The sequence below is a fragment of the Arabidopsis lyrata genome, assembly GCF_000004255.2.
Source record: "Arabidopsis lyrata subsp. lyrata unplaced genomic scaffold ARALYscaffold_5, whole genome shotgun sequence".
NCBI lineage: Eukaryota > Viridiplantae > Streptophyta > Magnoliopsida > Brassicales > Brassicaceae > Arabidopsis > Arabidopsis lyrata.
Window position 1 is genome coordinate 11,722,937 of NW_003302551.1, and position 13,370 is coordinate 11,736,306.

At 32.5% G+C, this 13,370-nt stretch overlaps 3 protein-coding genes and 1 long non-coding RNA gene across 4 annotated transcripts; all 4 read left to right on the forward strand.

Moving 5' to 3' along the window:
- The first annotated feature begins 1,075 nt into the window (after positions 1–1,075).
- Positions 1,076–4,049, forward strand: LOC9311779 (phosphatidylinositol N-acetylglucosaminyltransferase subunit A). Its single transcript, XM_021026603.1, has 9 exons — positions 1,076–1,356; positions 1,458–1,588; positions 2,041–2,613; positions 2,710–2,864; positions 2,960–3,050; positions 3,154–3,270; positions 3,372–3,475; positions 3,564–3,654; positions 3,737–4,049. The coding sequence occupies exons 2-9, from the start codon at positions 1,469–1,471 to the stop codon at positions 3,839–3,841; spliced, it is 1,356 nt and encodes a 451-aa protein (XP_020882262.1). The 5' UTR covers positions 1,076–1,356; positions 1,458–1,468; the 3' UTR covers positions 3,842–4,049.
- A 569-nt stretch (positions 4,050–4,618) lies between these two features.
- Positions 4,619–5,668, forward strand: LOC9311780 (transcription factor TCP16). Its single transcript, XM_002875666.2, has one exon. The coding sequence runs from the start codon at positions 4,945–4,947 to the stop codon at positions 5,599–5,601; it is 657 nt and encodes a 218-aa protein (XP_002875712.1). The 5' UTR covers positions 4,619–4,944; the 3' UTR covers positions 5,602–5,668.
- Positions 5,669–7,437: 1,769 nt separating this feature from the next.
- Positions 7,438–9,628, forward strand: LOC110228027. The gene is made up of 6 exons (XR_002331620.1): positions 7,438–7,573; positions 7,663–7,703; positions 7,911–8,131; positions 8,294–8,357; positions 8,802–8,888; positions 9,397–9,628. It is a non-coding gene; the product is annotated as an uncharacterized LOC110228027 (long non-coding RNA).
- A 1,985-nt stretch (positions 9,629–11,613) lies between these two features.
- On the forward strand, positions 11,614–12,415 carry LOC110228517. Its single transcript, XM_021026170.1, is given in 2 exon segments — positions 11,614–11,691; positions 11,899–12,415. Coding segments are annotated over 2 exon segments (225 nt in total). The 3' UTR covers positions 12,046–12,415.
- The last annotated feature ends 955 nt before the right edge of the window (positions 12,416–13,370 follow it).

Sequence of the window (13,370 nt, forward strand, 5' to 3'; positions counted from 1 at the left end):
ATCCCTTTTATAGATGTATCTAAAACTTTTATTTTTAGTCCAAATATTGAACTAATTATGATTAAACAATGAAAAGAAGAATATGCAAAATTTAGCTAAGGAAAGAAACATTAATAAATTTGTTAAAATATTTGTAACTTTAACATCATACATATTAATCCGCAAAACTCACAGTATGTATTTTATGGTATTTTAAAGTAAGCAAACAAGAATTTGGAACATGGTTTTAATGGAATGAAATGAGAATAAGAATTACGAGACGGGATGGCAGAGGAACATAAATTAAAAATCAAACTTAATACTCAACTGGTATGAGTTTGTGTTATGAGCACTATATAAAATAAATTTGTTTACACACATAACCTTATACGTACATTTTTAGTTACAATTTATGACAGATACGGGACCGTAATATTTTTATTTCACGTATACGAGACGGGTTATGGGACGAAAAATTTATGACATATACAAGACGAGATAGGTTTCCTGTTCCAAAATAGTTACGCCTAGCTAATATACATGAAATAATCCAAACTAAACCGAATATGTATCCTATTTAACACATGTAATCAAACTGTTAGAAATGTTTTGAATAGTTTAGAAAATAAAAACGTAACATCACTTAACTTTTGCAACTAAATAATATCTTAATTTTATATTAAATACAATTTCACACGTACGTGTAGGTCCGAATCTTAAAATATAACTATGCACTAACGCAACTAAATTTCGTTCATTACTCTAACTTTATAATATCTATATTATTACAAAGTTCACTAACACAACAAAATATTTTATATTTTTAAAATCTATATAACAATTTCTAAAAAAATATCTCTGCACGTACATGTGGATCTAGATCTAATACACTAAAATATACATCATAAAAACAATAAAATAATCTATATTGTATGAAAATTTGTAAGAAATGTTTTTGAAATATGAAACCCCGCACGTACGTGCGGGTCAGGATCTAGTACTCACCTTAAAAAAATAGTTTTCGAAAGAAAAAATATCAGAATATTCCTGATTGAAACATATTAAATTACATTTTATACATATACCAAATCTAAAGTTTAATGTGTACTTGATAGAAAAAATCAAAAAATTATGGATTAATTTCAATTAGAGTAAAGAGACGGTGGCTAGAAGGAAGTGGAGCTCGGATCCGGGTCAAGTTACCGGAGACAGGGAGGGACTCACGGCCAGGCATTCCGGCGTTACCGAAAACTTCGCTTCTCTTTCGGTGGCTCCAAATCTTCAATCGGAGCTAACGAATCCTGATCGAAAACCTAGAGCCTCCGTCGGATCTTCGGTGGCTCTCTCAGCCGCTTTGCTCCACCGCGATTCTTCCCCGTGAGTCGTCGTCTCTTCTTCAGAGATGTAAAATGTGTAACCTTTTTCGATTAGAGCATCTAATTTTCTAATTTGTGTTCTGATTTGTTGCTTTGTTGTAGAAGTTTATCTTATGGCGGAACCACCAAAGCTTAGGGTTTTAATGGTCTCTGATTTCTTCTTCCCAAACTTTGGTGGTGTCGAGAATCACATCTATTATCTCTCTCAATGCTTGTTAAAGCTCGGTCACAAGGTCAGTGTCTTCTATATCAACAAAAGTTCATACCTTTTTGCGGTTTTAGCTATAAAGAAATCAAATTCTCACAACCCTGCAATGCTACTTCAATAGGATGTGATCAGATTCAAGTTTCATATTCAAAGTTTCAAGCTTTATCATCAATAGCTGTGATCAGATTCAAGTTTCAAATTCAAAGTTTCAAGCTTTATCATCAATAGCTGTAATCAGATTCAAGTTTCAAGCTTTATCATCAATAGCTGTGATCAAAAATTTGGTTTCAAATTCAAAGTTCCAAGCTTTATCATCAATAGCTGTGATCAGAATTTAGTTTCAAATTCAAAGTTTCGGGCTTTATTATCAATAGATGTAATAAACGAATGTAGCATAGTGTGATAGGAGCTTTGGCCAAAGTTTCATTCTTTCTCTTCTGTGGGCATTGGTTTGAGAAATTGTTACCTTTGTTGCAGGTGGTGGTTATGACACATGCTTATGGGAACCGTTCTGGAGTTCGATACATGACTGGTGGACTCAAAGTCTATTATGTACCTTGGAGACCTTTTGTTATGCAGACTACATTTCCGACGGTCTATGGAACACTTCCCATTGTGAGGACTATACTTCGACGCGAGAAAATCACGGTGGTTCATGGACATCAAGCTTTCTCTACGCTTTGTCATGAAGCTTTAATGCATGCCAGGACAATGGGCTATAAAGTTGTGTTCACAGATCATTCCTTGTACGGTTTTGCTGATGTTGGGAGTATCCATATGAACAAGGTTTTACAGTTTAGTTTAGCAGATATAGACCAGGCGATTTGTGTTTCACACACGAGCAAGGAGAATACTGTTCTAAGGTCTGGATTGTCCCCAGCAAAGGTTTTTATGATACCAAATGCTGTTGATACTGCTATGTTCAAGCCCGCTTCTGTTCGACCCAGTACTGATATCATCACTATAGTTGTCATAAGTAGATTGGTTTATCGGAAAGGTGCTGATTTGCTCGTTGAAGTCATTCCAGAAGTATGCCGTTTATACCCGAATGTGAGTTTATAACCCCCAGCTCACATTAGTAACACAATTATTCTGTCATTTCTCTTTAATATCCGCATTTACTTTTTTGTTTTTGTTTTTTTAAAGGTTCGTTTTGTAGTTGGAGGGGATGGACCTAAACATGTGCGACTCGAGGAAATGAGAGAGAAGCATTCTCTCCAAGATAGAGTCGAAATGTTGGGTGCAGTTCCGCATTCTCGTGTGCGCTCTGTTTTGGTGACCGGTCATATTTTTCTTAACAGGTGTGCTAACTATTACAGTTTTTGTTTTTAAAATTCACAAAACTCAACAGTACTTTTCATCAGTTAAAGCTACTATAGTCTTGATCCTCTGACAGTTCTTTAACAGAAGCCTTCTGCATAGCTATATTAGAGGCGGCTAGTTGCGGATTATTAACTGTTAGCACTCGTGTTGGAGGTGTCCCAGAGGCGTGTAACATTTCCTATAATTCGTTCGTTGCCCTTTCGCTTCATCCTCATTGCTTCTATCTTCCAGATTGATAAAATCAGGTTTTTTTTCCACGGTTTACAGGTCCTACCAGATGACATGGTTGTACTTGCTGAACCAGATCCTAATGATATGGTACGAGCAATTGAGAAGGCAATATCAATACTCCCAAGTATTAACCCCGAGGATATGCACAATCGAGTGAGTTCTGCTTCAAATCCAAGCCTAACGTATCAGTTTACTTATAAGAGTTAAGAGTCTCTTCTAAGCCTTTGATTTCTTGTTTTGCTTGTTGCAACTAGATGAAGAAGCTCTACAGTTGGCAAGATGTTGCTAAAAGAACTGAGATTGTGTACGATCGTGCCTTGAAGTGTTCAAATAGGAGTCTTCTAGAACGTCTATCACGGTACATTATATCCTTACGTATCTAGATTAATGTAAGCCTCACCCCCTCCTTGTTTCTTTAACACTGATGAATATCTGATCTTTTGTAGGTTCCTCTCGTGTGGAGCTTGGGCAGGGAAGCTATTTTGTATGGTTATGATCCTCGATTACTTGCTTTGGCGGTTACTTCAGTTACTACAGGTGATCTCTCATTGACTCATCTTCTCTAACTGTTGATGTTTACAAAATGTAATATCACCAAAGTTAATGGAATTTGCCTCAGCCTGATGAAGATATCGAGGAGGCACCCGATATCCGTCTTTGCGATCAGCGAGACGTCGAGGTATCTGAGGGTCTCAAGGAAGAAGATAAAGTGAGAAATGGGTGACTCAAGTTCATCTCCATCGATTCATTGTTTTTTAGGACAGAAGTAACTTATTATCTATACAGTTTTCAGATTTTTTCTAGTAAATTCTTGTCTTTCCCAAACGGAAAATATCTATGAAAAAGGAGAGACGATGATGAAGCAAAGAGTTCATTCGCCATGAAAAATAATGATTACTTTTGAGTATTATAACATTACACTTTAGAGGAAATTGTCGAGTCTACTACTAGTTCACCATTTATTTGTCTATCTTTTCCAGAATAGCTACAAAACAAATAGCTATGATTTAGAAATGTTACAATGGGTCAAAAATGCAGGGGCGATTCAGTCCAACACGACCCATCAATTCGACTATAATGGGTTTATGAGTTCATTCATGGGTTATGTGTAAAACCGTAATAGTTTTATCCTATTAAACATAACATTCATAGAGCAACTTGTATTTCTAATGTATCTATGTAGTGCAAATCTCATGTAGAAACTAATCAAAAGGAAAAATTATCACACTTACAAAATTTACAAAAGCAAAAAAGGGTTTGAGAAAAAACAACCATTAGAATGTTATTATTTGTACATCATAGTAATTTATATGTTTTACTATGTATATAATAGGTATTGTCATATCAAAAAAAATTTGGGTGCTATTTGTTCATTATTGTTTAAACATTTTTATGTGTTTGAGAAAAACTTATAATACCAAATATATTATTTTAATTAATGATTCTTATAAAACAAATCCATAGCTATAAATGGTGATAAAAAAAAGGTAAGGTGCATGAATATTGTGTAATACAATGTATTATATATATTAGCTGTCTTTTGTCTGTAAAGTTTTTAGATTTGTTTCCTCAAAATTACCATTACTAAGTGGACCTATCATTTAGATTTTCCTATATAACTTGTAAACTTTGACTATTTTTTTTCCTTTTTTGCATATACAATTTTAAAACTTATTATTGATATTTATGAGTTAGTTATGCAATTATTGTTTTCCATACATAACATAGGAACTATTTTGTATTTTTCTTATGTAAGTTTTCTATATAAATCATGTGCAAGAAATTTAGTTTTCAACTTATACTTACAAAAGAAAAACTAGAGAAAAAATGGTTTCAAGAAATAACAAAAACAACATTGAGCGAAAGGAAAGGAGGATTCCAACATCATCCAAGGACCGTAGCAATCGTATCCGGCTTCCAGTGAGCTGTGCCTCCCAAATTTTCCAGTTGACACAAGAACTAGGGTTCAAAACTGACGGTGAAACCGTCGGTTGGCTCCTTCGTAATGCTGAGCCAGCCATCTTCGCTGCCACGGGCCACAGTGTGAACACCACCTCGAATGAAACCTCCAATGAATTCATCCACTCATATATGAATATGGGTAATCATAACAATTACCATTTTACAGACACAAGTGGTGTTGTTTATCATAACAATTACAACGTTACTATTGATAACTCTATCCATTATGCGGACACAAGTGGTGTTGTCAGCCATCAGCGAGAGAATATTACTGGTCATCATGGACTGGTATTCCCGACGGCTGCAATGACCGAGTATGGTCCTTCAACTAGTTTTCCGGCGAAGGATATGAGGGAAAATGGGCACTTGATGGTTAATCATAACAGCCGCCCTGTTATGCTACGACCATCAATGCCTCAACAGCAACCCCAGCCGCAACCACTGTTTGATGAGTTTAATAAGGTGGAGATGGGGAATTCTAAGCAAGCCATGTCTCCTCACAAGACTAATGATAGGCGTTAGAGATGTCTCTATATTCAACTATATTTGGTTTGATTTTGGTTGTTATTTGCGTTTTTGTTTCTTAATGTTTTTGGGATGAATAATAGTAACTAAATTTATTTATTTTTGGATTAAGTTATCTTTTAGTTTTTTTTTTCCAATCTTTAGTCTATTAATTTGGAAAAAGTAATGGATGAGAGTTCAAAGTAATTAAATTAATATGATTGGAGTCTAATTGTAGAGACTTTGATTCAAAGATGAGAGTGTATTTTAATTAAAAAGGAAAAAATCCAAACCGATGGAACAAATCTACAAAGATGATGGCAAACAGTCTAGCAATATATGCTAAATAATATTTCTTAGATTTATCAGAGGTCGATAGTTCAACTGGAAAAGTACTCTGGAAAATTCCAAAAGGTCCCAGGATCGAGTTGCAGCTTGGACGGATTAATCTATTATAGGTTGACATGGATCTAGGGAGATATATGGGCTTCGGCCTGAAACTTCTTAGTTTAAAAAATATATATCTCTCTTAGAATTCAAAGTGTGTGAAATTTAAAAATAGAAAACAAAGAAAGATGTAGTGTCTAGTATATTTTCGAGAATAGCATACTAAAGCAAATAGCTACGATTTAGGATGTCAATATGGGCTGACCCAACCCAAAACAATCCACTAGGATATGATTGATGGGTTAAATGAGCTTTGACTATAATGGATTTATAAGTCAATTCATCGGGTATGAGTAATATTATAATGGTTTTGGCAAAATAACCGAACCGAAAGAACCGAACTAAAACCAAAGCAAAAAGAACCAAACCGGAATCAGACCAACATTTTAAAATATTCAAATGGATCATAAACTCTAGAACCAACCGAATCGAAATATTTCGGGTACCCAAAAATATCCAAATATAATTTTATATCTAAAAATATCAAAAATACCAAAAATATCCGAAAATACTCAAAAATATCCGAAAATATCCAAAAATATCCGAAATACCTAATTGCTGAATGAATCCTAAACTTCAGAACCGAAAGAACTGAAACCAAATTGGAACCGAACCAAAATTGTTACGGTTCCTCTATGGATCTTAAACTCTAGAACGAAAGAATCGAAACCGAACTAAAACTGAACCGGAACTGAACAGATACCCGAACTCCCAGGCCTTTATCCTATTGAACGTAACAATTATGGAACAAATTGTACTTTTAATGTATCTACTAGGTCCGGACCCGCACGTACGTGCGGAATTTTATATTATAAGATATGTGTTGTATAACATATAATCAATATATTTGTGTTAATGTAGTATGTAGTAAATGTTTTTTTTTGTTGTTTCTTGTGTTAATTAGTTAATAGAATAGATACAATAATATTAGAAACTTAAATTGAAAATGTTTTTCTGTGTTTAAAATAAAATTTGGTACATAACTTTTTTATTTGTTTGATTGGTTTTAAAGTGTGAACAGAAAGATTAGTAAGAATGTACTAATTTGTGTTTGGTGAATTATTTAGAAAGTTGTAAAATTGGTGTGTTTTATTTTGTAAGATTGAATTTTGTTTATGCTTTTTATTGAATATTTTTTTTTATAACATTATAAAATTATTTATTTAGTGAAACAAAATTATTGTTTGTAATTTTGATGCAATGGTAATTTATGTAAACGATTGACCCAAAAGCAAAACTTTTTCATGGGCCATGAATGAATCACGAATCTATTCTTTTTGGGCTGGAATTATTGTACGCCCAGTTAAAAATAGTCTTGAAATCGATCCACGGTTTCGTTTGTTTTTTTTTATATTTAATATATTGATTGTTGGACAGATAATTGTCGAATGAACAATATTTGTCTTATCGCTGAAAACATAACGAAACCCTACAAATCAGAAGATTATTCGATCTTTAAATCAACAACAAAAATTGCCGATAATTTCCCTATTATGTCTCCGTTTATCAAATTTCTATTTCAGATTTGGAATTCTACAAAGAGGTAAGGTTTTTAAAGATTCTTCTTCAATCAATCTATTTCTAAAAATTTTCGATTCGATTTACAATCTTTGAAATTCTGTGTTTGAACAGATATCTTGGACAATGACTGTGAATAACCCAAACTTGCATGAGTAAGTATTGTCAATTATATTTTTTGTTTAGATCCGAATTTGATTTTCTAAATTTTTTGTGTTCAACCGGGTAACTCAATCTATCTACATTAATCTTCAAAGCGTTGGAGTTAATAGAGTTTAAAATTTGATTGTTTATAGATTTTGACAATATATGTTGTTTCCTGAATAGTGTTAACATTTAATTTGTTCCTAAATTGATTTCAGATAATTAGAAAGATGATGATTTTTCCCAAAGAAGACGATGTACAAAGATAAGTTTTATGTTACGGCTCTACTCTAACAAAAGATGTTTTTAATATATATGGTGCTGATGATACAAAGTTCAATGTTTCAGAGAAGTAAAAATTTTCGAGTTTTAGTCTTTTAGAGAAGGCAAATTTGATGACGTTTAGAAGCCATAACAGAATCTGAAAACAATGTTAAAAGTTAGTGAGTTGTTAAGGATTCAAATTTGGTTTAATTCATAATAGTATTTAGTTATTGCACTATTTCTGAATTAGTAGAACTGTTAAATATATCATTTCTTTTGTCATTGTATGTTTTAAAACTTGACAAAACATTCCTTTTTGTTTGTTCAATGTATACAGTCCAAGCATCAGTTCGCAGTTTAATTATTATGGATGAGGGAGAAATAAAGAAGCTTCGGTCAAGGTTAGTGATTTGATAAGTTTAATATTTCTATTTAGTGAATTGAAATTTTAGAGTTTGTTATTTCTTTTTGAAATTGTAGACTTGTTATAAAACATGTAGTTGTCAATTGTTTTCTAAAATGATTTTACTATATTAGAGTTTGACATATATGTTAATTTATGCTATTGATTGATAATATCTAAACGTAAATATTGCTTCTGTATTTATATTTAATTCAAAAAAAATTCGTGACCTATTGAGATTGCATGAATCATCATATCCTTAACAACCTCATGAATTCGTAAACGTAAATATTGCTTCTGTATATGAATTAACATTATATTTAATTCAAAACCTATATAAGTTTTACAGATGTATCAGCAAGAATCATTTCCACGGTTTCTCCTGTGTATTGAGTCCACGAATGGACAATTTTAACTTGAATTCTCCATTCTGTTTTGAAAGGCTTGACGTCAGCAAGGTCGGTGAATGCTAGCTCAGCTGCCATTTTCTTAGTGGGATTGTGAAGAGAAAAGGTGAAAGCTTGAAAAGGTGAGTTTAACATAAGCTTGGATCCTATATTTATAGTAATCGAAAGTCGGCTATAATTTTTCTAGGTTTTAGAGAATTATCGAGGAAGAGTATAAAGTCTATTAGAATATTTAAGGTATATGCTTGATTTTATGCTATTTTTGTATTATGGGGTGAGTTTTTTGGGTATAATGTAGAACTGAATATGGATTTGAAGAGATTTTATAGTTTTAAATATAAAATAAAATAGGAAATATATTCTCGAAAATTTAGTTATCATTCGATATAGGGAATATTGGGATTGAGATTGCATTGATTTATTCGTGACCTGTTTTTTTAAAATTCGCATTTATAATTTTAGTTGTTATGGAAAGATTTTTAAAGTAATTGAATCTAAGAAGGATATTTCAATCACGAATTTTGTTATTTGTGGTAAATACAGATGAATGAAATCGAATATAAATCAAAAAGTTTCCTGTTTATTCGTGATTGCATTGATTTATTCAGGATATTTCTTTAAATACTGCAGATCTGATCGGGCCTATTGATCGTAAGCCCAATAGAATCATTCATCAAAACACACTAAAGTTTTGATAAAGACCCGAGATCCGACAAAAGAATCCAAGATCCGCGTCCCTGTTAGATAACGTTTGTCCATTTTACCCCTCGTCGTAGATATTTTTTTTTAGTCGTGGAATCAAAAAATTGTAATGGCAATCCTTTGTAATTCTTTACTCTTTATAAAGTTATTTTTTAGCCAATGCTTCCCAATTAATAGAATAGATTTAGTGCATATATCCTACACACAAAAAAAGTAAATGAAATATTTCTCCCACTTTCATTTCTAAAAGCAAGAATAGATTTGAGAAATGAGAAAATAACCATCAGAGTTTTATTATGCATAAATCATAATACTTTATGTTTATACTATGTATATAATACGTATCTACCACATTTCCACAAGTGGCATTCAAAATCTACCACAATCTCAAAAAGCTTTCAAAATCTACCATATTCCAATAGCACATGTGGAATGCTGGACCAAAATACCCTTGATTGGGACAAAGTCTGTGTCAGAGACAGACTTGGGACACAATCTGTGTCAGAGACAAGACAGTTTCGTTTGGTGCTTCCAAAGAAGGAGCAGGTCTGCAATAAATGCTGCATGGTTATCTTATATCAGGGACAAATTCAGATTGAATGGGTGATATAATTAGATCATGGACAAATTCAGATTGAATGGGTGATATAATTAGTTCGAGGACAAGTTCAGATCGAATGGGTAATAGTATTAGATCGGGGACAAGTTCATATCGAATGAATAATAGAATTAGATCGGGGACAAGTTCATTTCGAATGAGTACAAGTTCAGATCGAATGGGTAATATAATTAGATCGGGGACAAGTTCATATCGAATGAGTAATAGAATTAGATCGGGGACAAGTTCATATCGAATGAGTAATATAATTAGATCGGAGATAAGTTCAGATAGAATGGGTAATAGAATTAGATCGGGGACAAGTCAAAACGAATGAGTAATATAATTAGATCAAAAATTGAGCGTGATGATGTTTATCATCCAATTCTCTTGACTGTCCATCGTCAGATGGTGTAGTTTTGTCCGCCAGAGATCTGGATTTACTCGGAGACAACTGGATTTTTTTTGTTATTTTGCAATAGAAGAAAAAAAAATTCAATAATCTGGGTAGGTGAAGACAATAATGCTCAACTAATGAGAACAAATCTAAATAAAATTCGAAACCTTTAAATGATAACAATTGGTGGACAAGATGTGGGATTCATGATAATAGAACAAGATGATAAAATCGGGGACAAGATCTAGACGCAACAGAGAATTTCCAATCGGGGACAAGATCTGGAGACAAAAACGAAAGCGTTTATTATGAGACAAGATCTGAAGAAGAAAGAGAAAGGGAAAGTGAGAGAGAAACGAAAGTGTCCGCCAGAGATCTGGATTTACTCGGGGACAACTGGATTTTTTTGTTATTCTGCAAATAGAAGGAAAAAATAATTCAATAATCCGGGTAGGTGAAGACAATAATGCTCAACTAATCTGTGGACCAAAATAGATGGTGAAAAATCTAAATAAAATTCGAAATCCTTAAATGAGAACAATTGGTGGACAAGATGTGGGATTCATGATAATAGAGCAAGATGATGAAATCAGGGACAAGATCTAGACGCAACAGAGAATTTCCAGTTGGGGACAAGATCTGGAGACAAAAATGAAAGCGTTTATTATGAGACAAGATCTGAAGAAGAAAGAGAATAATAATGTGGGGTTAAAGCGCACAGATTTCAAGAGAGGAGAGATTAATAGGGAAGGAAAAAAGTGCAGGTTGTCAAGTCGTGAAAACTACCATCAACTGTGAGGGCAAAATTGTCAATCTACAGCAAAATGTGGTATGAGTTGAAAGATGAAGAAGAATATGGTAGATTTTGAAAGAAATTGGGAAAATGTGGTAGATTTTGTAGTTTTTCTTTGTTGCGCAGCTTGCGCTCTTTGTTTATTATTGTTTAAATATTTTTATTTATTCAAGAAAAGCTTTATAATACCCAATATGTTAGGACTCTCTCTTTCTTCTCTCTCTAATATTTTTCAGAGAGAGAGAGTTCATGTAAGAGGTCCAGTATCGCCGTAAGTTTAGCTGCCAACACGGCTTTTCTGTTGCCGTGTTCTTGCCGTCGACATGGCTTTTCCGTTGCCATGTTCTTGCCGTCAACATGGCTTTTCCGTTGCCATGTTCTTGCTGTCAACATGGATTTTCCGTTGCCATGTTCTTGCCGTCGACATGGCTTTTCGTTTGCCATGTCTTTTTGTTATCTCAAAAGCTTGATGGAGAAGATTTCTGGTTTGTGTGATTGTTAGATCGAGAGAGTTTTCACTTCGTCAGATCTATTTTCCTCTGCCTTGATATGCTTTGCCGTTAAGTTTTTGCTTTTGGATCTAGTGGTTTTCCGGCGATGTGTGGTGTTTTTTTTTCCAATTAAAAGACAGTTTCGGTTTAGTGGAGTCTTAAGATTTGGTTAAAAGCTCGTTTCCTTTGCGAATTTCGATTGCCTTTTGCTGCTTTTAGAAAATTTCAGAGATTCACGTAGATCATCAAGGGTGGATTAATTCGATCTATTTCTTTTCCTATCTTTTGGATGAGATGAGTAGATTGGTTTGTCTTGTAACCCGTTATTGTCATCATCGGTGAGGAAAAAAGAAGATTCATTGCTGGTTTTTGCTCCGGCGACGTTTCTGATTCACCGGATTTGGAATCTCTTGCATGCGGTGAAGGTTGTGGAAGCAACACGTGTCCTCAGCTTATCCCAGTCGGTCTGACACGTTCTTGAGCTTATTCTCTTCTTGGGCCTGGGCTTTTTTGAAAGTCATCTGGACTGTCGTTTATGTTTATGTTTATGTTTATGTAAAAGTTAAATGCTGTTAATGACTATCCAAAATGGTTCATCCATTATTGGAAGCTGCTGTACGATGTCTTTGTCAATATAAATAAATACCATCTTTGAGAAAAAAAAAAAATACCCAATATGTTATTTTGATTATTTTATTTTTCTTATAAACGTCTAGTAACTATAAATGGTGATAAACTAGTATATAAAAATAAATTTGCAGTTATCTCATCCATTTCTATAAAAAGTCATAAACTAATTATGATATAATATAGAAAATAAAAATAAGATAAGATGCATGAATATTGTGTGATACAATGTATTAATTAATTGTATTAGCTGTATTTGGTATGTAAAGTTTTTAAATAATATTTTCCAAATTACCATTAGTAAGTGGACCTATCATTTAAATATTCCTATATAACTTGTAAACTTTGACCATTTGTTTTTTCCTTTTTTGCATTTAAAATTTAATATACTTATTATTTATATTTATGAGTCAGTTACACCATTTTTATTTCCATATATAACGTAATAGAAATGAAGTAAATTGAATCTTTCTTATCCAAATATCTTATTATATAAAGTATGGTTTTCAAAGTTAGTAACTCACAAGATCGTGACACGTGTCAATTTTTCAATCTGAGATTTTGACATGTGTCAAATAAAATTTTTTTTTTAAATAAAGAGATAATTATAAAAAAATTATATATTTAAACAGTTTTAAAATGTAAAAAGCTAATTATAAGAAAATTGTACATATATTTCCATAAGAGTTTTTGCCATCTAACAAACAAAAATTTTGTTTTTAAAAGATAATTATAACAAAGTTATAAATTTAAACAGTTTTAAAATATAAAAAGATTATAATAAGAAAACTATACATATATATATATATATATAAGGAATTTATATGTATATTTCCATAAAAATCAAAATTATAAAATTATGCTAAACTTGTTATTTATAAGTTACTAACTGTACAAGAAAAAGATTAAAAATTAGAAAAAAATTAAGAAAATTATACAATTAGTTATTAATCCTATAAGAAAAAAGATAGTAAATAGTTACTTTTATATAAATAA

What these genes read in the sequence shown, in the direction of transcription:
- LOC9311780 (XM_002875666.2), top strand. Translation starts at nt 4,945, where the DNA reads ATGGTTTCAAGAAATAACAAAAACAACATTGAGCGAAAGGAAAGGAGG.
- LOC9311779 (XM_021026603.1), top strand. Translation starts at nt 1,469, where the DNA reads ATGGCGGAACCACCAAAGCTTAGGGTTTTAATGGTCTCTGATTTCTTC. An exon ending in TGTTAAAGCTCGGTCACAAG is followed by an intron (nt 1,589 to 2,040) that starts GTCAGTGTCTTC and finishes CCTTTGTTGCAG; the next exon opens with GTGGTGGTTATGACACATGC. An exon ending in GTGTTGGAGGTGTCCCAGAG is followed by an intron (nt 3,051 to 3,153) that starts GCGTGTAACATT and finishes CACGGTTTACAG; the next exon opens with GTCCTACCAGATGACATGGT.